We start from the raw sequence: 27,792 nt of genomic DNA on the forward strand, positions 1-27,792 counted from the left end.
GATGCATACTGATGTGGGAGGATGACTAAGAAAAAACAGCCTTTCAATACCGATGATTAAAAAGTACATCACATTTCAAGAGCAGTCTAGGAACAGTAACAGACTAGTAAGCTTTGTAACCTGCCCTTCAAGACTTCAGTCTCTGTGAACATGACAGTTTAAGTAGGGAGAGACTCCCAAAACTCATGCATCTGTGGTGGAGTACCCCTGACTATTAGTGAGTATTACTAAGGAAAAAAAGCAATGTTTTCAATCGATAAAAATGCAAAAGCATAATAAATCAAACTTTTTGCGTTCTACGCAATTAGTCACAAAACAGTGATGGGCCAGACCAGAGACCTATTTAACTTGTAGATTTTGACTCTACTCTCCAGCAATTCCCCCCGCCCCATCTCTGGCCTTTTTGACTAACCAATATTTTTAAAAAGTTTTCATCTCCTGCCACTCAGAAAGACCTCAAGACTTCTGGAATATACTGCTCAAACAGTTTCACTTTTGTTTCTACTGCTTGTCCCTCCCTTCTCACATTAATCTCCAGACTTCTTCTCCTTGTCCAGATCTATTCCGCCCCCAACAATCTTCTATTCATTGAACTTTTTGACTCTGTACACAAATTTGCAGAGGGACAAAAGGGTTGAGGTCTGTTATTTCTCACCTCTATATATTATTTATTTGCTGTTGACAAGCATGTTACCTCTGGAGAGAAAAATCCACAGTTTGAGAACTGCAAAACTAAGCATCTCTGATGGTATCTTCTAGACTGAGCACTGAGTCCCATTGGGTCGATAGAAGGATTAACCTAAATAATCTATACAGAAGCCCCTGGAACAGCATAAGATTGGGTCCCTAATCCATGAACTATTGGAACTCATTTACAAAATGTTTCTTAAACGTTACATGAATATATTGTCTCATACTATAGAATTAGAATTTATAATCCCTATTCCATGATGAGATTTTTTTGAGCTATAATGCATCTTAATTAAAACTATCTTTAGATAGATTTTTTCCTCAAAAAGCATTTTATCAAAAAAATCTGATTTAAATTAAAAAAAATTATTTAAAAAAAAAAATTGATTTTTATCTACCCTGTCTCCTGCCTACTGCAGGGGGCACGTGGGCAGCACCTGAGACTCCTTCACCCTTCCCTCCTTGGTTTCTCAGTGCATTCACTGCCCACTGTACCAGATCCTCCACAGCTCCTGCTTTGTCTCTCATTACAGAAGACAGGTAATGAATTAAATGAGTAACTGTCCAGGGAAGGGAGAGTAGGGGACCTTAGCAGGCCAGCAGCCAAAAGATGTTTTGGGGGGAGGGATAGCTCAGTGGTTTGAGCATTGGACTGCTAAAGCCAGGATTGTGAGTTCAATCCTTGAGGGGACCCATTTGGGGATTTAGTTGGGGATTGGTTCTGCTTTGAGCTGGGGGTTAGACTAGATGACCTCCTGAGGTCCCTTCCAACCCTGATATTCTATGATTCATCTGCATAAGCAGCCCAGATGCCCACTTGTGCAGTCAAAACCTCAGGGAGTGGGGAAGCCTGAAGGAGCAAGACCAGAGAAACTGTAGGGAGTGGGGAAGAAGAGAAAGGGCTTAAAGGGAAGAAAGAGTGGGGAACTGGACCCTGACAATACTGCAGGAATGGGCCTCTCACCTGCATCTAAAACTCCATTTGCCTACAGACTGTGTATGCAAATATTATGCAAGCAAGATTGCCAGGGTTTCTGAGGGGCCTTCTGATGGGCATGATGATGAACTCACATTGAAAAACACTAAATGCTAATGGCCAAAGACAGTCAGTAAGGCTAAAAAGCGACAGAGTCCTGTGGCACCTTATAGACTAACAGACATATTGGAGCATAAGCTTTCGTGGGTGAATACCCACTTCATCACATTCATCTGACGAAGTGGATATTCATCCACGAAAGCTTATGCTCCAATACATCTGTTAGTCTATAAGGTGCCACAGGCCTCTTTGTTGCTTTTTACAGATCCAGATTAACATGGCTACCCCTCTGATACTTGTCAGTAAGGCTAGAACAGGGGTAGCCAACCTATGGCACGCGTGCCGAAGGCGGCACCCGAGCTGATTTTCAGTGGCACTCACACTGCCCGGGTCCTGGCCACCAGTCCAGGGGGGGCTCTGCATTTTAATTTAATTTTAAATGAAACTTCTTAAACATTTTAAAAACCTTATTTACTTTACATACAACAATAGTTTAGTTATATATTATAGACTTATAGAAAGAGATCTTCTAAAAATGTTAAAATGTAAACCTTAAATTAGAGTGAATAAACGAAGACTCGGCGCACCACTTCTGAAAGGTTGCCGACCCCTGGGCTAGAATTTTCAAAAGAGCCCAAGGATGCCAGGCACCAAACTTCAATTGAATTTCAGTAGGATCCGGGTGTCTAATTCCCTTGGCCTCTTTTGAAACTCCCACTTAAGAGACAAAGGGAAAGAAAGAAGGAATGGAAGTGTACCAGCCAAAACATGTACCTGGCTCCCCTAAATCTGAGAGAAATAGGGTAGACTGGAAGCCATATTAAATAAAGAAAATGTTAATGCCACCTACTGGCTAGATGTGGAACTGAATTCATTTGTATATTTAGCATCAAATATTCATTATAAAGGCCTAATAAAAAATTAAAAAAAGCCCAGAACTTCACCATTGCTCTAACTGGCCAATAAACCCCTTTCTTCCTTATCTCCCCCTTACTTAATGTAGTAACTCTCAGGAAACATTTTAACAGTACAATACCAAAAGATTCACCTTAGTTTTGCTTAATTGGGCTTGATATTCTGAAGTATTCCCCTCAGCTAGGACAAGAAGGCTTTCCAGAGATCTAATATGAAGTCTAGCACGAGTAACCTACCACCAGCTGCAAAAACCCACCCTAACTCTAACCATTAACCTCAAATATTTTATAACAAAAACACTCAAGGATTTACAGCAGTGGCACTATGCATAAAACAGCTAATCCATCATGGTCACTGGGTTTGAGGGTAGCTTAAGCAGCAGCAAGTCAGTTTGATTTTACCTTCTCCCACCCCTCCCAATCAAATCACAGGAGGGGTGAAGAGAGATGCCATGAAAAAAAAAAGTGCTACAGCTTCATTTTACACAGAAACATCTAAAAACAGAGCCATTAGGTGACTTTGATGCTGGGATGTCACAATCTGAAGCCAAGAGGTTATCATAGTTCCCATCCACCCCCATTACTTGCTGCAAACACCATTACCAAAATGAGCAGGACACCTTCAATTCCTTCCTTCACTGCACTAAGGGGATTCAAACCAAGAATTGGGAAACCTGCTGGCAGACCATTTACAGAAGAAATAGATGTGAAAGCAAAAGGCCTGGAGGTGTAGATCCAGGATACCAAGGAAAGCCAACAAACAACCTGAGCTCTCTAAAAGCTGCAAACGATCTAGTGCCAGAGCATCACTTAGAACATTTAGTGAATCAGATTAAGAACATATGACCTATGAGTTCTGGTCAAAAGAGGAGACATCAGATTCATATGCTATAGGGAGGACATTGTGCCTTGATTTTCAAGGAACTCAGGGAGAAGACCTAACAAGGAGAAAACTGGAAGTACCTTTCTGATTTGTCAGGCCCTACGCAATGCAGTAGAACTGTTTAAGCACCCCAAACTTTTAAAACTGTATTAGATATAGTAAGATACAAATAATTTTTTTGACCAGCCTTAAGAGACACACAAGCCAGGAAGAAGAAAAGTGTGTGTGTGGTGGGGGAAAGGGGCCTGGAGCTCTCTGCTCCTTCTAGCTCAGGGGTGGGCAAACTTTTTGGCCTGAGGGCCATATCTGGGTATAGAAATTGTATGGCAGGCCATGAATGCTCATGAAATTGGGGGATGGGGTGCGGAAGGGGGAGAAGGCTCTGTGGTGGGGCCAGAAATTAGGAGTTCAGTGTGTGGGAGGAGGCTCTGGATTGGGGTGGAGGGTGGGCTGGGGGTGCAGGCTCTGGGGTGGGGCTGAGGATGAGGGGTTTGGGGTGCAGGAGTGTGCTCCGGGCTGGGATTGAGGGATTTAGAGGGCGGGAGGGGCATCAGGGTTGGGTCAGGGGCGTGGGGGGGTTGAGGGCTCCAGCTGGGGCCCTCAGGCTCTGGAGTGGGGGATGAGGGGTTTGGGGTGCAGGTGGATGCTCCGGGCTGGGACCGAGGGGTTCAAAGGGCAGGAGGGGGATCAGGGCTAGAGCTGGGGTGCATGCTCCAGGAGGCGCTTACCAGAAGCAGCAGCATGTCCTCCCTCCAGCTCCTACACAGAGGTGCGGCCAGGCAGCGCTGCGCACTTCCCCATCCACAGGCACTGCCCTCACAGCTCCCGGAAGCAGCGGCATGCCCCCCTCCGGCTCCTACGCGGCAGCGCGGTGCCCGCCTTGTCTGCAGGCGCCACCCTGCAGCTCCCATTGGCCATGGTTCCTGGAGCTGCGGGGGGTGGCGCTTGGGGCAGAGGCAGCGTGCGGAGTCCCCATAGCCCTGGCTGCCCCTACGCGCAGGAGCATGATATACAAACAGAAGTTCATTTAGGGCACCACACAAACACACATCACCACTGAAAAGTCAAGGACTACCAACCAACCATTACCACGTGCTAGTATCTAATACTACAGTATTTTCCTATATTTAGGATAAGAGAACAGTGATATTTGCCTGGTAATGACTGGTAAATGCTGTCTGTGAAAAATAGAAATAGCTATACAAAAAAAAAAAGTTTTACAGTAAGTTTATTTTGTAGATTTGTCAAAATCATGACGAAGTTTACCACAAGGATGCTGACACATTAAATTAATTTAGGAGGAAACAGGCATGAACAAGAGGCACATTCGCTGACTACAGCCAGAAACCATTATTTTACACATACATGTGCTCCGGGATAGATGTTGGCTGGCTATTAGGTAGTCATGATTTGCAATATTATTTGGAAAGGACAACAACTGGTATTTCTTCTATTAGAAAGTATTTTTGCTGTTCTAAAGAGTTACTAAACCAGATCCATCCAGTCTGGTAGTGTGCCTCAAACAGTGGCAGATAATTCCTCCTTCATAGTAAAGCACCCACTGCCCCATAACACAACATTTGAACCAATGTGGTATCAGGGATGAGAAAGAAAAGCATTCTCCCAATCTAATTTGTGTAGGTGATGTGAGGTACTACCTATATTATACAGAGCATAAATCCACTGATTAGACTGAAAATCCAGTCTCCTCCATGGATGCTATTATCAAATGTTCCTCTGAAAGCCAGTAAAGCAGTTTTATTCTAACAGGAGATTAAGAAAGTGGAATGAACACCAAAACCCCAACTTTCCGTGCAGTCTGAAGAAATCAAACTTCTCTTTACAGCACCCTCACCACGCCAACGCAGAGGAAAAAAGAAAAGTCAGCTGTGTTTCTACGATGCAGACATCAATGTATCACAATACAAACACCAAAAAGGTGACAATAAACCACTACAAATCCTCTCCTCCAACCAAAGCAAAATGTGCTGGGCAGTGCTATGAAGCCTGGTACCAAGAGGTCTCCTGAAAGCTGACTATAGAATGTACTGTAGCATAGCAGATAATCGTATTACCTACTGTATCCTGAGTAATAATAATTCTTAGCTCTTTTATAGGTTGTCAGACACAGTGAATCCAGAGGTCAAGTGCTTAGTTTATACCAGATATTAGTGCATCCCAATATAAACCTATAGATGTTACCAAATTTCATAAACATCTTTATTACACAGAAACATTGTGCAATTTTACAATGCAATATGGTACTCCATATCCTATTTTTACAAGGGTTACAAATCATAAATGACCAAGCCAATCTTAAACCTAAAGATTTGGAAATATGCACTTAAAGACAGCTAGAAAAAAAGAACACTAGCCTAGAGAATTGCTATTTTACAGTAACATTTTAACAAGCAGCAGCTCCCAGCATTCCAGCTATGAGTGAAAAGAGTTTGATTACAACTGGACCGCAACAATCAAAATTACTCTACAGTACTCACCTGATCTTCCTCTTCATCCTCTTCATCTTCTGCCAAACGCTGCCTGCCTACCTCATAGAGCCTGCAAACAGTATCCATGTTCATGGCATCCATGCTTCCTTGATTCTGAAGAAAACCCCCAACACAGCAGTTAGTACCTAGTGGAACTGTTTATGCTTTCTTACATAACTCTATCATGATCTCCATTACAGAAGACAGGTTACGACCAAGAACAAACAACAAAAAGGCATTTTATCTTTTATTTGCTACTTACATAGTGTAATTAGTACTAACGTTTATTCGGTTATGTTGCAACGTTTGGCTTTGAGATTCTACCATCTATGCCACTCCCAACAAAGAATTTTATACCCCATAAACCTTCATTTTGACCATTCAACACCCCGCATGTCCAACTTTGGGTTTGTTCACCCTCTCCAAAACTGCATGCCAGCTTCCCTTTAGATTCTCTTCCTCCTCTCCCACCTGAACTTTGCCAACAATCACTGCTTTAAAAACAAAGCAGTTTGTCCCAAGTGGGATTTGAACTCTCCACTCTTATAGACCAACTGCTGATACACTAATAGTTTGCATTGGGACCATGGCATTACTGTTAATCGTGCCCCTAAGCATAAGCCCTGCTGGTGTGTCAGGAACAGCACAGTAATCCCCAGGCTAGTATTATGGTGCTACTCTGTATGAAGCATGAGGCGAGAGCCTTATCAAAAATTAAAACTGCTTCCAATCTGGGAAAGAAATTATTTTATAATGATCCATAAATAGCTCACAATACAAAAAAAAAAAACAGACAGCCAATACAAGCCTGTTAGCCACTCCATCACTAGAGGGTAATGGAGAAACTCAGATCATTCCAAGTTACAGATGCATTGATTAAGGCCAGAAGGGACGATTGCGACCTTTTAGTCTGACCTCCTGCATACACAAGCCATAGAATGTCATCCCAGAAATTCCTGCATCAAGCCCCTAACTTCAGGATGTCCATAGCTTCCTTCTTCTCAAGAAGAAACAGGGAGGGTAAGAGAGGCCCAAATAAAAGCTCTGGGTGCACCAGACAGAGGGAGTTTCCTTTTTTGTGCAAGTTTCAATAACAAAAGACTAGAGAATCAGAATAAAAATTTATTTCTCCCTGCTTGTGAGGAGGACGCCTCCTTCTGTAGTATATTTCTTTTAAAGCAAGACAATGTTTGAGGAATGCAGGTGAAGGGTTCCAAGAAGTCCCCAAAATGTGCATATGTTAGAGAGACAGAGACAGAACTGCATTTAAGCACAAGAGATGGGGTATAGGGGACTGATCACTACTCCCCTATCCACATCAAAGCTCTAGTGCACAAGACATCCAAGACTGATAGTAGGAGCTCCAGAACTTCCAGCTCCAATAGTGGTAGATGTTTATTTTTTTAAAGCATTGCTCTCAGACCACAGCCACAAATACTGGTATTTACTCTTTCCCAACTATCCCAGATCCTTTACCTCAATAACAGCCAAATAGCAATCCTTGCTGTCCGTGCACAAATCAAAGATATTCCGTTTTACATCAATGGTGGCTAGAAAACAACACAAAGTGAACTTAATGGTTACCAGCAGGTTATTCAATGCTTTGCCAAATATACAATCTACAAACATGTCTGGACAGCTATTGCTAAAACAAAAGCATGTTTAACACTTCTATCTAATTTTAACCAGTAATGGAGAATATTTCTAAGCTGATAACACTGAGCTAGTCAGTTCTCATACTGATTTCCACAGCACCCCTAACTGTGCAAGTATGGCTATTGCGTTTTCTGTGAAGGGGAGAGACCAAGTTGGCCTCTCAACTTCCAATGAGGTAGTGACGGAGATGGACAGAGGTGTGGGTCATCTTTTCTCATCCCAGCACCTGGAAGCCAGAGGCCATGTTTACTCACTCCTGTTGCTGCTGCACTGAGCTCAGCTCCAGGAGCGCAGCGGGCTGGAGGCTGAACTGACAGACATTTGAGCTGGAGATAGGAACAAATCCTGATGGGAGAGGGGAAGGTAGGGGAGAAAAATGGGAACTTTCATGAAGCTGCGCAATTACAGCCTAGGCCATACCACTGACTATTTCTCAGATTCATGTCTGACTTGGTGGAAGGAAAACCAGAGCTGGTACCTGTAGGTCACAGAGTGAGTGAAGAGAAGAAATCATGTACTGGAGCAGAAATTCTAACTCAAGCTAGTTTAGTGTTGAAGACAAAGTTTGTGCTTGGAACAAGGTATATTAAGCAGAACTTGTTTTCATAAGATATTGTGGGGAGGTAACAGGTGGGGAGGTAACAGGTGGGGTTAAATAAAGAAAAATTTAAGTCAACCTGCACCAAACCCACAAAGCAACCCCTGGCAACTGCAACTTCATCCTCACCTATAGGTTTATAGTCTGTTGCATTGAATGTCCTGAAGGATGACCCAAAGGGACTTCTCATCCTCTCCTCCAGTAGGTCATCTTCATCATCTGCCTGCAACATAGCTGACAAGGGAAAGACTATTAGGCAAGTCCATGTCCCATTTACAATGCTGCCTCTAATCATTTTCTGATCCTGTCAGGGTCCACACAATACTATGATTTTTTTTTTTTTTTTTAGGTTTTTGCTTTTAATAATTTGGCAAAACCCCATTTAACCATGTACTGTTCCCAAGTTGTCTTTCACAACATTGAAGGTTATGAAGATTAGCAAATAAAATGGAAGCAGATTCTTTCCACAATCATTACAAGCCAAACTTTTGCATTGCATTACAAATTTTCAAAGGCACAAATGGAGTTTGATGCCCAACTTCTATTGACCTTTGGTGGGAGTAGAGTGCTTAACTTTTGTTTGTGCCTCCTATTAAAACTTAAAAAAAAAATATATGTTTATTTAGTAAAATCTCTCCCTACAAGTTATGAGCAGAGGATTTGGAGTCAGGACCCTTGGGTCGCCTCTGAGCAGGGGAAAGGAGAACATCTAGTTGTTAGAACAGAAGATTCTGAATTTATGACTAGGGAATATAATTAAAGACTATCATAATGCATATGCAAAAGGAGCCTAATTAAGGTTGCACAGACCATCTTAATTGTGGCATTTCCTAACTTTGGACTACTTGACATTGCAACTTAATGTTCTTTTAATGCAGTTGAGTGGGTGTTCACTCATTCTGTTCCTTAAGGCAACTTGCTCACGGCCCACGGCTCACTGCTTTCTAGAGGATTACAACTTAATATACTCCAAAGGAAGCAAACTGTTTCATAATCTGACCACAGATTGGTTAAAAATTGCAAAAGTGGCCAGTATATTTCCTTATGTTCCAAAATCCCCAGAAACTGCTAAAACCAGTGGTTCAGATTCCCCTTGAGAAGCGCAACTGAAGTTCAGTGGCCATGTAACCTTAACATGCTGCTCCATCCAGAAGCATCAGATTAATAGGCGCTGCACTGACAGTAAAGTTCCACACTGTCAAATTAGATACCACTATTAGAGGGACAGGTAAAGTGTAGCCAGTGACGTTCTAAACAGCACACTAAGGAGTTGGTGGACTCTACAGGTCCCCACCATGCAATGATTCACCGTAGTTTTTATGAGTTGCAACCTCCCTTAAAAATGACTGAAGCCAACTACAGCACTCTTTCCTCATGTAAGTTACAAAGTACAGCCATTGGCTGGAAAAAGTTTCCATTTGTCTGCTTTACTATGAACATGAGGGAAAGAACACCCCTACCCTCGGCTTCTACTGCCAAATCCAAGGAGATTGAGGAGAACAACAATGCCATGGTGCAATACTAAGAGACATCCTACCTCCATACATAACTGTACCAGTGTAGTTGAAGACTACACGGCACTGATCCAATGCTGGTACCGTGTGCAGCAAATGGAACGTTCGAAGATCCCACTGAAGAAAGAAGTTAAGGAATAACACACGACAAACTTTCCATTTTAACTCCAGGGTGAGCAGGAGATTAATAGTGTCCAACTAATGAAGTTTACTTGCTAGGTCAGGCAAATACTCAGCTCTCTTCTACCATCACAAGCCCTCCAGCATGAACAAAAATATAATTAACCATGTTGTACCAAGTCCTCAGCTGTAAGCACGGTGGTTATGATGAAGTTTTTGGTGAGGAGAGAAATGATCCCCTGAATGAAATGAAAGTGGTAAAACTACAAATATCTATGAGTCACACCTGAAAGGGCAGAATATAACATGCATCAACAGAAAATCCTCTCAACTCCCTCTGTTGCTGGAGAGGTCCATATGTCCCTCTCCTCTCCTGCCTCCCTTTCTGAAAGTCTTAATTCCCCACTCCACCTCCGTCTCACCCAATCTTTAACATAACCAGTGTCTTACCACCAAGACTACAGAGATGTAAGAACCTTCACAATGAAAACAGAAAGGAGTTGTACTTGCATGGAGAGCACCACTGAGAGTTAGCACAGGAAGTGTGGCCCAAGTGAAAGTCTGGTACTGAGGCAGGTAAGCTTCTAAATGAGTTCATTCAATGTAATACACAGAGGAAAAACTCCTGTTTAAATTATGGTAGTAGAATATCAGCAGCAGATCAACCAAGATGAGGGGCACCCAGTTTACTGCATAGAGTGCAGAATGTGTGACTGCTTGCCTTATGGCCAAATGCAGCACCCTGAGACTAAAATTATTCAAATAGACAGAAATATTTAGAGACAAAACACTGAAAGCTGAATCCACTTCAGAACTAGCTGCCCCAATCCTCCAGCTTAGAAAGCCAGTCTCCCAATGAGGCCAATGTGGAAGAGAAGGACAAATTTCCCTAGTTGGAACCCACTATTATTTCTTACTCACCATGGCAGTCACTCCAGGAGATGGGGTTACAGATTAAATAACTAGAAATATCAATAGTTCAGCATGTGGTGATCATGAAATTTGACTATTGAATGTGCAGGTAAAAGATCTCATGAGACATCTAGACAGACTTATAGCAAATGCTGGGGATTTGCTCATAAGACATGCCATATTGGTAAGACAGACAGAAAAGTCATCCTGGAAGTTAAATTTAGACTATGGGGGGGGGGGGGGGGGGGAGAAGAAAACACTTTGAACCCTGGCCTCCATAGCATCTCTCTCTAAAAACTGGACGAGCTTGGTAGGCCTGATTTCAAAATCTTAGTGTATAGGTGAGAGCATGGAGAAGACTGGAGGAGTTTACACTTACTAGATGCTGGGGAACATGGAGGGAAGGGACACCCTATGCAGAACAATAGGCTCCACTAACAAAAATGGAACCAGCCTGAGGACAGAGAAAATTAACAAGGCTTTGGGGGTCTTATTTGAAGTAGGAGCTGGGGGAAAGCCACAGTATCTGATGAGCAGTCTGGACAAACACAAAGGAAATTCTGTAACCAGTAAAGAATAGGAATACAGCTGTACTGAAGGAGTGACTGGTTGAGATCACAGAGGCAAAATTCTGAAAGAGTAACAGGGGATCAGACTAAGGCGTTAAAAGAGGTACAAGGCCAAAAATAAACTATAAAATGGCATAATACACCAGTACATATGCTTAAAAGCAAAAAACAAGTGAACTAAAATGCCTGACAACAGAAAGTGGCCTTGACATCAAAGACATTATTGAAACATGATAGAATGACAATAATTAATGTGATATTGTAAGACCTGGCTACAGGCTATATGAGAAAGGAAGATTATGTGATAGCAATATATCTAAAAAAGACCACTACAGAATCTCAAGACAAGATTTCTTAGTATAGAGGACCATACAGCAGAACATATACCAATACAATTCTCACATCAAAAGAACACAAATAATAATCTCTTTCTTAATGTGAAGGGTAAGTACATAATGTGAGGGACAACAAAGCACCTAAGTCTAAAAAATTATAATAGGTAACTTCAACTAACTACACATAAATTGGTCAAATGTCACAACAAGACAAGGAGGGGTACGGCAATTTCTTGATCCATAAATGATTGCTTCTTGGAACAGGTAGTGCTAAAATACATAAGAGGAAAGACTTAGTTTTAAGTCAAGAATAGCAACACACAGGAGTTGATTAAAGTAGTAAGTACAGTTGAGCCATTAAGCAAGAGTCACCATAACATAAGTAAGTTCCACATCCTCAGGGAAATAATCATACCAAAGACTAAATCTAATAATAAACTTGAGGAGGATTTAAAAATTAAAATTAAATAAAAGTAGCTAGTGAGAAGTAAAAGAAAATTAAAATTCTAGAACTCAACATGTAGGTTATTTAAACATACCATACCGTTAAGCAAAAAAGAATCAAGAGGGCAAGAATTAAAACACAAATGACAGACAGTACGGTTAAATGGCAAAGCTCAACAGTTTCAGAGGTGTCCTTCAGAAAATAGAAATGTGAAGCCATTAGAAATAAATAAATAATCCTCTCTTAAAATCGTGTTTTTCTGCCATGACACTCAAAGCACTTCACCAAATAAAGTCAGTAGCATTACTTCCAGATTGTGAAATTGAGGTACAGGGGTAAAATGGACTTGCTGAAATGTTTCACAGCAGGTCACTGGCAGAGCTAGGATTACCACCCAGGTCTCCTGACTCTCAGTTTAGTGCCCTATCCATTAGGGCATGTTGCCTTCCAGATGGAGATTAAACTAAGGCAGGTAAAGTGTAAGATGCAAGTTAGAAGGGCTAGGAGAGAATCTGATGTGCAAATAACCAAAAACGATCGAGAAATTCTTTAAATTGGAAGTAGAAAGCCTGCAAAAGAGCTACTATATCTGCTGAACTAACAGTGTTAAGGAAACAGGAGAATAAAGACAGGACGCACAACCCAAGATTATGTCTGTGCATCAAATTTCACTGCAGAAGATGTTGGGGGGGTGGGGGGGGAGAGGAGGGATACCCACCTCAGACCTACTTTTTTCACATCACAGACATCAGATTAAGCTGTCAAAATGAGAAGGTACTAGAACAAACTGATGAGTTAAAGAGCAAGAACTTACTAGGACTAGAATCCAAAAGAATTTAAGAATGAATATGTTAAACCGCTAACAAATATACACAATCTGTCATTAAAGTCCGTTACAGTACCAAAGGACTGGAGGGGAGAAAAGGTTGTGCGTATCTTAAAAAAAAAAAAAAAAAAAAAAAAAGGAAGTGTTGGAGTGAGAATTACAGACTAGTAATCCCTACTTCAGTATCCGGTAAGTAAATTGGCTGGAACAGCAGCTAAAAATAGAATACCTAAACGAGAATGGTGAGATACACAAAATAGCATGGCTTCTCTGAAGAAAAATGGTGCCTCTAATCTACTCAAATTGTTTGAGGAGATGAACGGAGGTATAAGAAGGAGAACCAGTTGACATAATTTGAGTTTATAAAAGACTTTTGAAAAAAATTCTTTATTAAGAAATCTAATGCATGTGGGGTAAGTGGCAACATTCCATCTTGGATTAGAAACTGACTATCAGACAGAAATGGTAGGAATAGTCAATTTTCAGTGTGTCCAAAGAGTAAGAGGGGGGATGTCTCAAAGTTCTATACTGGGGGACGGTTTTAAAAATATTTATTAATGAGCAAATGAATGTGGGCACGGGAGGAGGTAAAATTTGCAGAGGACAAAAAGTATTTAGATCACTCAAGAGCTTCAGAGAGTCCTAAATAAAGCTAGGTAAATAGGCAGTACAAAGGCAGATAAAATTCAATGTTGTCAAATGCAAGATAATGTACATTAGAAGGAATAATCTAAATTATTCACTCAGTACAAATCAATTTAGAACCGAGCAATCAGTCAGGAAAGTCCTGGTGTCACTATGGCAGTTCAATGGAAAAAAAACAAACAAAACCCTCTGTTCAATGTACAGCAGCGTTTTTTTAAAAAAAAAAAAAAAGCAATCAAAAAATGTATAAGGAATGGGATACAAAAGTGACAACATAATGCCTTCATATAAAGCAATGGTTTGCCCTTACCTGGGTCAACATTGGCCATCCTAGCCTCAAAAGGGATAGCAGAAATAGAAGGGGGAATCAGGGTCAAGAAATGCAAGCATGAAAAGATTGTTCTCAATACTAAACCATCTCAACGAGGGAACAAGACTGAAGTACATAAGATAATGAATGATACAGAGACGGTAGGTCAGGCATTCCTGTTTACCCTCTCATAACACTATAACAAGGGACGTCCAATGAAACTGAATGGCAATAACATTTAAAAGTGAACAAAAGAAACCTTTTTATATAAAGAATTAACTAATATTTGCAACTCACTGCCAAAGCATTACTGAAGCCAAGAGTTTAACAGGATTCCAAAAAGTATAGACATCTATATGAATAATGAGAACATCGACAGTTGCTTTACAGGGCACTTTTGTTTTTAAGTAGAGATAAAGTACTGGGTTTTATAAGGGCATTGGTTCTCAAACTTTTCACTACTATGACCCCATACTACAAAAAGTAAGCAGTTGCAGACCTCTCTCCCATCTAGCCACTAAGAAAGGTCCGGGGCGGGGGGTGAGGTCGCAACAACTGTTCCTGTTCACAACCCTGGGTCAAGAACTCACCCAGCATTATTCAGATGGCACCCACGGGCCACATCCAGCCTGCAGGGGCCTTCCCTTTGGCCTGCCAGGCATACGTTGTTCCCTCCTGCCCCCCACTGGGGCCTCCATTGTAAAGGCGGCCCCACTACATGGCTCCAGCCCTGAAGTCACCTGCCAGGCAACCCCTTTCCCTCCCCAGCTGCAAAGCATCCTCTGAGCCAGCAGGTGTCAGGCAATAGGGATGGGTGGGAGACAGGGAGTGGTGCTCAGAGGCAGATGAGCACAAGAACACTGCAGCAAGGGGAGCACAGAGGCTGGTGCTGTCAGGTGTCTGGGGTGGAGACGGAGCCAGGGGCTCTGTCCTTACAGCCAAGCCCCCAACTGGGAACAAAGGTAGATGGAGGCAGGGATGAAACGGGCTCTGGGGGGCGTCACCCCTTGCTCCACTCCTCCATCTTCCTCCCACTCAAGTATTAATGAGGCGGCACCTGACTCCTGCAGCGACTCCACACACACCCCTGCTCCACCCTCAGGGACTGAAAATCCTGGTTACCCCCAAATGACCATGGGGAACACATTGCTCATTTGGATAATCAGGATTTTCAATTCGCTGAAATTTGGACAAACGCACTTCACCTGTACCTGGCATGACTGTGAACAGAGGAAAAATAAACTGAAGCGCATCTCAAAACATGCCTCTAATTGGCCTAGCAGTCTGCATGCCAGTCAAAATCAGCCAACATGCCATCTTTGGTCCACCTGCCATAAGTTGCCAATGCCTGCCAGCAAGGCAAAGTAGCAGTGCTCTCTCCATGCTATTTGCTTCCCACCAAGTCAGTCTGCTGAAATCAGCTGAGTCATAAAAATGGCTCTCTACTCTGACAGAAAAAATGTAAAATTGATACCAAAAACAGATAATTTAATGAAGAACGGATCATGAATATTTGTTCTTTCTACCAAATGTAGCCAAAGTGAAGCCAATATTCTTGTTGTGCAACAAGTGTGTTTCTGTCATAAAGGAATACAACCTGAGATACCACTTTTATATGAACCATTCAACTTTCAATGACAATTATCCTTTGAACTCAGAGACACGGTGTTCAAAGGTCGACTCCCTAATCACATCTTACAATTATGGAAGTAAGATGCTCATGAGTTCTGCATCACAACAGGAGATGGGTATGGGTGCTTCTCTATGAGCAGCCTGGACTCTGGCGTGAAAGATGAAGCCCTTCATGGATTCCAAAACCATCAAAGACTGTATGCTGGCTGTTCTCCAGGAAGTGGAAGCTGATGAGAACATGAAGGCAGCCATCACGAACACTGTCAAGCAAGTTCCTGTCAGACACGACTGCAATGCACCCAAGTCCAGGCTTTGACGAAGCGCTCCATTGATTGTTGAAAGGTCTGAGAGGTGCTGAGTTTGTGTCAGTGGCCATTGACTAATCAATTACAATAAAGACATAGCGCAGCTGTGTTTGAATGTGAGCTACTTTGATGGTCAAACCTTCTGAGAAGAACTTTTGAGTTTGATGCCCCTGGAAACGTTTTTCCCTGGAGATGTCGTATTTGAAGAAAATCAATGGAGCGTTTGATAAACAGCAACTCTCACTAAGCATTTCTGGTAACAGATGGCAACCTTCAATGCTGGCAAATGGCAGCACAACCAGCGGAAACAGCATCACAACTGAAAGCCTTCTACAAAGTGTGCTATGTGCCAAGTTGAGTGGGGAATTGAAAGACGATAAGGAGACTGATGAAAATACTCAATTTCATCAGAACTTTCTCAAGTCTGCAACAGACTATTTTGTGAGCTGATTGCTGGGCCCTCTGCAAACCATGATGACCATCTTCTCCAGAATGATATTCACTGGCTTGGTGAGGCTACATCACTGGCATGTTTCTGCGAGCTCTAGGTTCAAGCTGTGGAGCAGCCACAAGGAGGCATCTGAATATCTGGCCCTTCTAGAGATATTGAATTCATGGTCAAATCAGCATTTCTTTGCAACATATTTGAAGATAAGCCGCAATCTTGTCAAGAAGCTAGAAGCTTTTCAGAAGCTGCTGGAAATATTTCTCATGGATTTGAGCACTGGAAAGCTTTTATACTTTATTCAATTCAACAACCATTGATCAGCACTGGAGACAGATGATGTGATCAATCCTCTCATGACAAGCTGCCTTTAACAGCGACAGGACAATTTCAGCACCCAATTTGGAGATTTCTTTCATGCCAAAGGATGTAATTGGTTCTGTACATGATCTTTTCTCCATACCACCTGAGCATGACTTCTTATCTCACATCCACGTGATCCTCCCTGTAACAGATGAGGGGGCCCTGCAGCTAGAACTAGTCGAGCTGCAGACCTCTGACATGCTGAAGACTGAATTCAAGAACACCAAAACCAATGGACATGTTGGTCATCCTGGACATGTTATCTGGACACAGAAAAATACCCAAACCTCAAGAAACTCCCGCTCCTGGAAATCTCAAATGTTCAGATCACCATACACGAGCAAATCCAGATTTGTAGTCAGAAGCACATTCAAGAATGTGCTGTTAAACAATACTAGAGTACCATTTATTTAAATATTTTTGGATGTTTTCTATATTTTCAAATATATTGATTTCAATTACAACAGAATACAGAGTGTACAGTGCTCACTTTATATTTATTTTTTATTACAAATATTTGCACTGTAAAAAACAAAATATTTTTCATTCACCTAATACAAGTACTGTAGTGCAATGTCTTTATTATGAAAATTGAACTTACAAATGTAGAATTACGTACAAACGGCATTCAAAAATAAAACAATGAATAATTTTAGAGCCTACAAGTCCACTCAGTCCAACTTCAGCCAATCACTCAGACAAATAAGTTTGGTTACAATTTGCAGGAGACAATGCTGCCTGCTTCTTGTTTACAATGTCACCTGAAAGTGAGAACAGGCGTTCACATGGCACTGTTGTAGCTGGCGGCACAGAACATTTATGTGCCAGATGTGCTAAAGAGTAATATGTCCCTTCAACCACCATTCCAGAGGACATGCTGGTGACTGGTTCTGCTTGATAACAATCCAAAGCAGAACAGACCAACACATGTTCATTTTCATCATCTGAGTCAGATGGCACCAGCAGAAGATTTTTTTTTTTTTTTTTTGTGGTTTGGGTTCTGTAGTTTCCACATCTGAGTGTTGCTCTTTTAAGACTTCCGAAAGCATGCTGCACACCTCGTCCCTCTCAGATTTTGGATGGCATTTCAGATTCTTAAACCTTGGGTCGAGTGTTGTAGCTACTTTTAGAAATCTCACATTGGGACCTTCTTTACGTTTTGTCAAATCTGTTGTGACAGTGTTCTTAAATATGTGCCGGGTCATCATCTAAGACTGCTATAACATGAAATATAGGGCAGAATGCAGGTAAAACAGACCAGGAGACACACAATTCTTCCCCAAGGAGTTCAGTCAAAAATTTAATTAATGCATTTTTTTTTTTTAACGAACATCACCAGCATGGAAGCATGTCCTCTGGAATGGTGGCCGCAGCATGAAGGGTATACGTATGTTAAGCATATCTGGGATGTAAATACCTTGCAACGTTGGCTACAGAAGTGCCATGCGAACTCCTGTTCTCACTTTCAGGTGACATTTTAAATAAGAAGCCGGCAGCAGTTCTCCTGTAAATGTAAACAAACTTGTTTGTCTTTGCGATTGGCTGAACAAGAAGTAGGACTAAGTGGACTTCTAGGCTCTAAAATTTTACATTGTTTTGTTTTTGAGAGCAGTTATGTAACAAAAATAATCTACATTTGTAAGTTACACTTTCATGATAACGAGATTGCACTACAGTACTTGTATGAGGTGACTTGAAGAATACTATTTCTTTTGTTTATCATTTTTACAGTACAAATATTTGTAATCAAAACAATAATACAAAGTGAGAACTGTACACTTTGTATTCCGTGCTGTAATAGAAATCAATATACTTGAAAATGTAGAAAAACATCCAAAAATAAGTAATAAATTTCAATTGGTATTCTATTGTACAACAGTGCGATTAATTATTTTAAATCGCGATTAAATTATGAGTTAATTGCGTGAGTTAACTGCTATTAATCGATAGCCCTAGTAAATAATAGTACAGACAAAAACTCTCTATTAGCCACCACTATGCCAATGAATTATTGCAAGAGGAGTGAAGCTTGTAGGTCACATGTTAAATGACAGAACTTTTTATTTAGACACAAAATACAGTAAAACAAACAAACAAAAGCTCGAAAAAGGCAAACAAAATGATGTGGTGATGAGGTTTTAAGTGTCAGATCAGAAACAAGGATGCAGGACTAAGGGAGAGCACTGAGTGAAAATATCGATCATTACCACTTTAGCTGGGTATAGAACTTTGACTCCCAATGTAGACTGTCATTGTGTGAAACTGCAGCTAAAATCATCATTTACCTTTATCCAAATGTCCAGTTATCCAAAGGTAATGAATGTCCCCGAAGCTAAAAGTTTCACCTATGGATAGGCTAGCCCATAAGTGTCCACTGCGGGGGGGGGAGGGGGGAGGGAGGAGGAGGAGAGGGTACATCATCTTCTGAAGCATTAGGCACTGAGTTAAGATCAGGGGTTTTCAACCAAAATTGGGTTACCAGAATGTTTCAAAAGGTGGAGTGGCAACTCCTGTGACTCCTGTCCCATGGGGTGGGCTGGGCTCGTTTCCCTGCTCCAGGCACTGCAGCCTCTGGGGTCCCAATGCCACGCAGGTTTAGCCCAGCTGTCATGACGACAGGAGTCCGGGTAGGCCATTTGAGTGAATGGCACTGCAACCCCATGACCCAGGTCACAACTCCACTCACACAAATTTGGTCCAGTCGGGGGGGTGGGGCCAAACCTGAGCAGCATTTCAGCCCTGGAGGTTGCAACACCCAGAGCGGACAGCCAAGCCCAGCCAGCCCCACAACACAGGAGATGCAGGAGCAGCCACTGTGGGGTGAGTGCTGGGCAGGACCCAAGCCCCCCAAAAGGCGGGATCCAACCAAAACCATCCCAGAGCCTCCACCCCCAGACTACTTACTGGGTTGCGACAAGCCCTAAAAATTTGTAAATGGGTCCTCATCCCAAAAAATTTGAGAGCACCTGGTTTAGATGGACTATTGATCTAACCTGCATAATTCCTATGTTCACCCTGTTATGTATTAAATTCATGTATTAAAGCTTCAGTTACTACCACAGCCTGTGAAATTCTATTTCTGCTTATCACATGATGCAGCTGGACAGTTATACAGGCTGCTGCAATCAGACCACCTGTTTGTCAGTCCAAGGTTTTATGTTTCCAGTGCATTAGTGTTACAACTGAGGTAAAAGGATACAATCTCTGTGTTGACTATGACCTCTAGCCCATTCGGATGAAAAACTCCACTGATAGTCATGTTGAATTTGTCAAACTTGTGGATGGCCTGTGCAGAACGGACATCCCAGAGCACCCCATCATTTAGGACAAGGTCATCTGTGGGGTTAAAGGTGGCGCAGTTCTTCTTGTAGTTGTTGGCAAGATCTGGGTTAAACAGAGTCAATAGCTTGTTGCCAGTCTGAATATCATAGATCTTTTAGATTAAAAAGAAAGAGAAAGATTAGTTAAGATTTGTAGTTCTATCAGTGCCCAAGAACACTATGTACCATCCCTTCCAGAATGTTTTTGGTGATCCCTCTCACCCTAGCTTTCCTTATGCATCACAAATGAGAGCTTGCCAATCTCCCTTCCAAGGCATCAAACATTCAGACAGTTCTCCAGGCCAGAATCTGCATTTCCCCATATATTCGGATAATGCTTAGCTCATCTGGGGCTCTCTAACATGTTTAAGAAGCTTGAGATTGGTACTAGAAAACTAACCCAGTTTTGAAAAATAGGTTGCGAAGTTTTAGACAAAGGCAGCATTTAGCCAGTCTGCTACAGAAATATTTAAACTAACTTTAAAGGAAGTGATATTTACAGGCTACAAGCAAAGAAAGAGTCCATTAGCACACAGTGAAGAAAACCCTGAAATATAGCAGAGAAGGAGTTCAAGTTACTGGCAATTACACTACATGGTCTCACTAAACTGTGCCCTTATTTCCCTGAGAAGGATTTTCACAACCAAAGACAAAACCTTCATACTTTTTGTGCCTGTGACTATTTTCTCAGAGGTATTTCTCACAGCCTCGTTTCCTTCTGACCCCTGCAATGAAGCCATAAGCCTGTGGTTTTTGGATATCAATTTGTTGCCAGGTGATCACATTGCAAACTCAGATTTGATTTCCCTGGAGTGCCAAAACACTGGAAGAGCTGGACAAGGATGGATAACTCATTTGTTTAAACAAAAATATACATGAAAATTAGCAGGAGTGGCAAGGAAAACGATGAACAATCTGAATAAGTATGCTTTGTGACGTTTTTTGTCAATGTTTCTTCAGGTGAGATAATCCCTGTAATGAATTCAGTCTAGAACTGGGACCTTTAAAAGAGGAGAGGAACCCTTCAGATTGCAGGATTTTCATGGCCTGATATGTGCAAAATGTTGAAAGAGTATTATGCAGAATACACAGATAATTTAAACCAACTTATTTGTCACTGTAAAGCAAGCTCATTCTGTGCATTCCTGCTGGAAAACTTCCAATATCCCGTTTCCCTCAACTGCTGGTGAAGTACTCTTTACGGCAAAACCTTTCATTTATAAAAAGCTGCCATAACTTCTTCACAGCTGCATGTGTTCCAGTACAATTCCCTGCAGAACATCTCTCAAATGAATGGCTCATCAGGCCAGATACTAGATATGCCCATTACAATTAGAGGCACCATATGTCTAAAGGCAGGTGGCATACCATTCAGCATTAGAGGCTCACTCAATTTTCAGGTTAACCCAATGCTTTTAAATGCAGTGAATAAGCTAATCTACACTTTTGAAGCTGTTCCTGTAAAGCCTTTAATTTGCCAGTTACATACATCTCCACCGAACCCACATCAGTTAATAGATGGTACGGATAGGGGAATAACTTTGTCAAAGAATCAATTTCCACTGGTACTTACATGGGCAATGTCCCCTTTCGTGCCAATGACCCTATCCTGAGAGTGCTTGCTGAACTCCACATAGTGATCATCTGGGAAGGAATGCCTGCACAAAAACAATCAGTGATGAGGTCAATGAGCAGCAGATTCAGACTGTCCATTCTGAATCAGACACACACTGTGGAAATACTTCTGGCAGAGGTTACAATTTTTAACACACAAGAAATAAAACCTAAAAGAGCATTCTCTGCTCCACTGACCATAGCAAATGGCAGTGCTAAAATGCACACACCAGCTGAGAGTTGTCCATTTGTCAGAAGAGTATTTCCTATCCACAGTCACAAACAGTACAGCTGTGAAACACACCAGCAGCAAGGCAATTTGTGATCAAAAGTCACCTTAGAACATTAACTGCAGCTGCTCAAGAAGATGAGGTGACATTATATTTGCTAAAGAAGGCTAGGGGAAACATCTAAAATTCCCACATGCATAGATTTGAGTGCATAAAATTTCCTGTCCATAACATGCCTTCCAGTTAATTTAAACATGGTCACATTAAAAAGTTTTTGCTATTGCCCACAGTCTAGTAGGCAATGGTTAAACCTTTGAGAGAGGGGAATCTCTCCCTTCTATTTTCTAAAGAGACTAAAGAATGGTTAATATTGAAATTAATTTAACTTTGCCATGTTTGCAGTTCATAGAATATCAGGGTTGGAAGGGACACCAGAAGGTCATCTAGTCCAACCCCCTGTTCAAAGAAGGACCAATCCCCAGACAGATTTTTACCCCAGTTCCCTAAATGGGCCCCTCAAGGATTGAACTCACAACCCTGGGTTTAACAGGCCAATGCTCAAACCACTGAGCTATCCCTCGCCCCAGTAGCCATCTGCACCGCAAAATTTACCATGCAAATTACTGTGCTACACTTTTTCAGTAGCCAGCCTTAAAAGATTGTCATGATAATTTACCAATGAAGCAAAAAACAAAAAAAAATGCTACTTATTTGCTTTTTATCAATATCACAATTTCATTCATCTGTCTCAAGTAAATATCCTCCAGGCAAATAGCCCTACAAAACTCTATCTGCATCCAATGAAGTGATGCAGACACAACAACATAGGAACAGAGCCAGACTTTTTTATTCAAACACTAACAATTTGAATGTTCTGGTCATAGTTATGTTGCACTATCCTTTTACACAATATAACACTACCCATTTTTTCCCCTTTGAAGTTATTTCATTTAACTGGTTTCCTGATAACTTTTAATTGTTCTAATTTTGTTTGATCATTTTAAACTAGTCAATACTGTGTGATCTGTCTTCTATAAAACCTCTAGGATAGGTAAGATTCCTTTCCCTTATCCCTAAAACTGAAGCAGTATTCAGAAGCTTGCTTTCAGGATGCACATCAACGACTCTACTAAGAAACCAGGAGCTGAAATGTTCCTTAATTTGGCCTTTGAGTACAAAAGGCTCTCTTAAGAGACCCAGATTTAGTGTAAATGTACATATCGTGCTCTAAATATTTTCTCGTTTTATAAGAAAAACTTGTTAATGTCTCAGAGTATATAGCGTCTGGTGGAATTTTTCCCCACTGCCCCAAACTCACACCTTTGGTTGGAATTAGGGCTGTCAATTAATCGCAGTTAACTCAAGCGATTAACTTAAAACAAATTAATTCGATTTAAAAAATTAATCACAATTCATCGCAGTTTTAATTGCACTGTTTAACAATAATAGAATACTAATTTAAATTTCTTATAAATATTTTTAGATTTTTTTCTACATTTTCAAAATATACTGATTGCAATTACAACACAGAATACAAAGTATACTGTGCTCACTTTATTTTTTTTTATTACAAATATTTGCACTGTAAAAAGGATAAACAAAAGAACAGTACATTTATGAGAGATAATGCTACCTGCTTCTTATTTACAATGTCACCTGAAAGCGAAAACAGTTGTTCGCATGGCACTTTTGTTGCTGGTGTTGCAAGGTGTTTACATGCTAGATATGCTAAACACGCATATGCCCCTTCATGCTTCAGCCACCATTTCAGAGGACACACTTCCATTTAGATGATGCTCATTAAAAAAATAATGCACTAAATTAAATTTGTGACTGAACTCCTTGGGGGAGAATTGTATGTCTCCTACTCTGTGGTTTTACCCACAGTCTGCCATATATTTCATGTTATGGCAGTCTCAGATGACAACCCAGCACATTTTGTTTGATTTAAGAACACTAACTACAGATTTGACAAAACACAAAGAAACAAACTTGTTTGTCTTAGTGATTGGCTGAACAAGAAGTAGGACTGAGTGGACTTGTAGGCTCTAAAGTTTTACATTGTTTTGTTTTTGAGTGCGTTTATGTAAAAAAAATTCTACATTTGTAAGTTGCACTTTCATGATAAAGAGACTGCACTACAGTACTTGTATGAGGTGAATTGAAAAGTACTATTTCTTTTATCTTTTTTACAGTACAAATATTTGTAATAGAAATATAAAATGAGCACTGTATACTTTGTATTCTGTGTTACTGAAATCAATATATTTGCAAATATAGAAAACATCCAAAAATATTTAAATAAATGGTATTCTATTATTAACGGTGTGATTAATCATGATTTTTTTAAATCTTGTGATTAATTGCAATTAATGTTTTTAATTGTTTGACAGTTGGAATAGGTTTCCTAGCATATAGCAGCTCTCAACTGCCAAGTACTTGAATACATTTTTGCAGTTCGCCATTCCAAGGGTTTTGGGGTACATTTAAAGGTTCTTCTTTAACTTTGTGCATTTCAGACTATCAAAGAGTACCTACTTCATGTCAAAGACAGATTTCATCCCCCACAGCGCAGACAATGGTTGGCTCCACGTAGCAGATGTTAGCAGTAAAGATCCATCCTGTAGTTCAATGGTGTGAGAAAACAGCAGAGCAATACAAAGTGGAGTTATTGGTACACAACTGTATTTTCTCACATGTACAATAGGGGTTTAGGAATGCTCAAAGGACCCTTTCTCACTGCACTACTCAGGAAAGGTGATCAGGTGGTAAATTATACCACTGTACAATATTCCTCAACAATGTTATGGCCATCTAAAGGAGCTATACATTATGATGGCAGTAGATGAGAAGGGGGTAATCCTTGCCTAAGCTCCAATGCCCTGTGAGTGGAGAGGAGAACTCTTTTTTTTTTTTATTTCTTCCTAGATTCTTGCACATCAGGTTTCAAAAGGAGAGTTCTTTGTTACAGCCATTTGTATTTCTCCTATACATATGCAAAGCCACTTCAATACCCCTCTTCGTCAGCCTTACAAACACAGGTTATCTATGCAGACACAAAGCTATTGCATCCCTCTTGTGCCGTTAGGTAAAAGGAAGGATTTATATAATTCTAAGGGAGGAGAGCAAAAACTGTTCCACTGTTATTCTGCTAGTATTTTTGTAGGCTATGCTGCAGTCACGGAGTATCGGGGGACTCAGGGCCCTGCACCCCCGGCTTCCTGCGATTCACCATGACTCTCAGCCAGCCAGTAAAGCAGAAGGTTTATTTGGATGACAGGAATACAGTCCAAGACAGGTCTTGCAGGCACAGACAACAGGGCCCCCCTCAGTTAGGTCCAGCTTGGGGTCCCAGGGCATCCCAGCCCACCCCCCTTTGGGGGGTCAGAGCCATCTCTGCCTCCCAGCCATCTCTCCAGCCTGCTTCCAGCCCTCTCCTTCAGCGACCCCTCCCACAGCCTTTGTTCAGTTTCCCGGGCCCCGGAGTCACCTGGCCTCCAACCCCTTCCTGGGTTCTCATGTTACAAGCTCAGGTATGTTCCCTCGGGCAGACTCCCATCCCCCGATGCAGACCATCCTAGTCACACTCGCCTGTCAGCATTCACACACCCCAGCAAGAACAGTCCCAGTTTGTCACATCTCTCCCCCCTTCGAGACCGAACTGAGCGGGGTCACTTTAGCCAGTGACCTGGGGAAGTTCGAACCTACCCCCGTTCCCATGGATGCCCCCGCATCCCTCCAGTTCCTTGGTGGGAATTACACCAGGCCCCTCCAGTTTCACGCCCCCCCTTAGGTCGGGGGTGCTTGATGGCACTCGCAGTTCGCATGTGGGAAGGTTTATGCGGCCTGTGCCCTTTCCCCACCCCCATACCTCTGGGGTTCCAACTGGGCTGTGGTCTTCTCCCAGCGCTCCAGTCTGGAGGTCTGTGCTTTGGGCTCTCTTGGTTTAGAGCCACCCTTTTAACCTTGGCCACCCTCCGGAAAGGATCCTTTATGCTGGGCAAGGGTCCTAAAGCTGTTTTCCCCTTGTCCCAGGCCTTCCTCCCCCTCTGACCGGGGTCACAGGATCCGCAGTACTGTCGGACAGTAACAAAGACCCCAGGCCAGTAAAAGCTCCCTAGCAGCCTCTGCTGGGTACGCCAGGTTCCCTGGTGCCCTGAGAGGGGAATGTCATGGGCCCGGCACAGCAGCTGGCGGCGATACTTCTGGGGTACCACCAGCTGCCTCCTGATCCCCCGACTCCATTTTCCCTGGGGGAGCCCATTCTCGGTACAGGAACCCCTTCTCCCACAGGAACCTTTTCTGGCCACCTCGTCCCATGGTCTGTACCGCATTGAGGTCGGCCAGGTCCCTTATCTTCCGCAAGGAGGGATCTCTCTGTAACTCGACCTGGAACTCAGCAGCTGGGACAGGGATGGCCACCTGCTCTTTCTCGCCCGCTGGGTCTGAAGCTGCAGCCTCCCTGAGCCGTGTCCCTGGGCGTTCCCTTCCCACCAGGTTAGGGTCCTGCGCCTCAGGCAAGGCACCCCCCCCAAGGCCAGGGCGCAGTGCCCCTCGCCGGCTCTGACTGCGGGTCACAACCAGTGCCTTTTGGGGGTTGCTTGGCCAGTTCTCCAGGTCCCCCCCCATCAATACCTCAGTGGGCAAATACGGGTGTACCCCCACATCCTTGGGGCCCTCCTTGGCCCCCCACTTCAGGTGTACCCTTGCCACGGGTACTTTGACTGGTGTTCCGCCCACCCCCGTCAGGGTCAGGTAGGTGTTGGGCACCACCTGATCTGGGGCCACCACCTCGGGCCGGGCCAGCATCACCTCTGCACCCGTATCCCAGTATCCATTGACCTTCCTCCCATCCACCTCCAGGGGAACAAGGTACTCTCTCCGGAGGGACAGCCCCGCGCCCACCGTATAAACCAAGAACCCTGAGTCTGGAGCATCCAGCCCCCTAGAGGAGCTGGCCTGGAGCTCTCCTCCCTCCTTAGCAGGTGGTACTCTGCCAGCCCCCCTTCCCTGGGAATGCTGCCTCTCGCCGGGCTGGGTCTCTACCCAGTCAACCCTCTGTGGGTTCGGCCTGCTCAGTCTGTCCCTGAGCCTGGGGCACTGGGCCCGTATGTGGCCCTTTTGGCCACAGTGGTAGCAGCCCATGTCCCATGGGTCCCCTTGAGTGGGTCGGATGGTCCTGATGCCGGATGCTCCTCTCTGATGGGTTTTTTCTGTATTTCCCCACGGGGGGGTCCCATGGTGACTCTCTCTCTGCGTTGTGGTGGGATTGTTCCTTTGGGACTCCTCCCTTTTATCTCCTGACCGTCTCTTTACAAACTCATCGGCCAGCTGCCCTGCGTGTCGCGGGTTCTCTGGCTTTCTGTCCACCAACCACAGCCTCAGGTCGGATGGGCACCGCTCGTACAGTTGCTCCAGTACCAGCAGTTTAATCAGGTCCTCCTTCGTCTGGGCCCCATCAGCCCACTTACTGGCGTATCCTTCCATGCGGACGGCTAGTTGCAGATATGAGATCTCAGGGGTTTTATCCTGACTCCGGAACCTTTCCCGGTACATCTCAGGAGTCAGCCCAAACTCCCGTAGCAGGGCCTTTTTGAATAGTTCGTAGTCCCCTTTCTCTGCCTCTCCCAGTTGGCGGTACAATGCCACGGCTTTGGGGTCCAGTAAGGGGGTAAGGACCCGGAGTCTGTCCACGGGATCAACCCGGTGCAGCTCGCAGGCCGTCTCAAAGGCCTCCAGGAAGTCATCCATGTCCTCCCCCTCCTTGCGTGGGGCCAGGATGCACTTATCAAAGCTCCGTGCAGTCCTGGGTCCCCCCTCACTCACCGCAGCCGGGGGTTCGCTGCCTTTCAATCTCGCCAGTTCCAGTTCATGCTGACGCTGTCTCTCTTCACGCTGATGCTGTCTCTCATTCTCCTGTCTTGGTCTCTCATTCTCCTCC

The 27,792-nt window shown here is 42.9% G+C and overlaps 1 protein-coding gene across 3 annotated transcripts in view; it reads right to left on the minus strand.

Annotated features, from left to right (window-relative positions):
- DCAF1 (DDB1 and CUL4 associated factor 1) overlaps positions 1 to 27,792 on the minus strand; it is a 119,131-nt gene that overhangs the window by 32,645 nt on the left and 58,694 nt on the right. For 2 of the 3 annotated variants that reach the window (XM_054033749.1, XM_054033751.1), the window contains 7 exons: positions 24,390 to 24,472; positions 21,581 to 21,665; positions 19,887 to 20,120; positions 9,804 to 9,897; positions 8,396 to 8,500; positions 7,489 to 7,562; positions 6,022 to 6,126 (listed from right to left, as the gene is read on the minus strand). In XM_054033749.1, the coding sequence (XP_053889724.1) occupies positions 6,022 to 6,126; positions 7,489 to 7,562; positions 8,396 to 8,500; positions 9,804 to 9,897; positions 19,887 to 20,120; positions 21,581 to 21,665; positions 24,390 to 24,472 (780 nt within the window). Of the gene's footprint in view, positions 1 to 6,021; positions 6,127 to 7,488; positions 7,563 to 8,395; positions 8,501 to 9,803; positions 9,898 to 19,886; positions 20,121 to 21,580; positions 21,666 to 24,389; positions 24,473 to 27,792 lie in introns of those variants that run through there. The other variant, XM_054033752.1, reaches the window with a different exon arrangement.

This window comes from Malaclemys terrapin, chromosome 7 (genome assembly GCF_027887155.1).
Source record: "Malaclemys terrapin pileata isolate rMalTer1 chromosome 7, rMalTer1.hap1, whole genome shotgun sequence".
NCBI lineage: Eukaryota > Metazoa > Chordata > Testudines > Emydidae > Malaclemys > Malaclemys terrapin.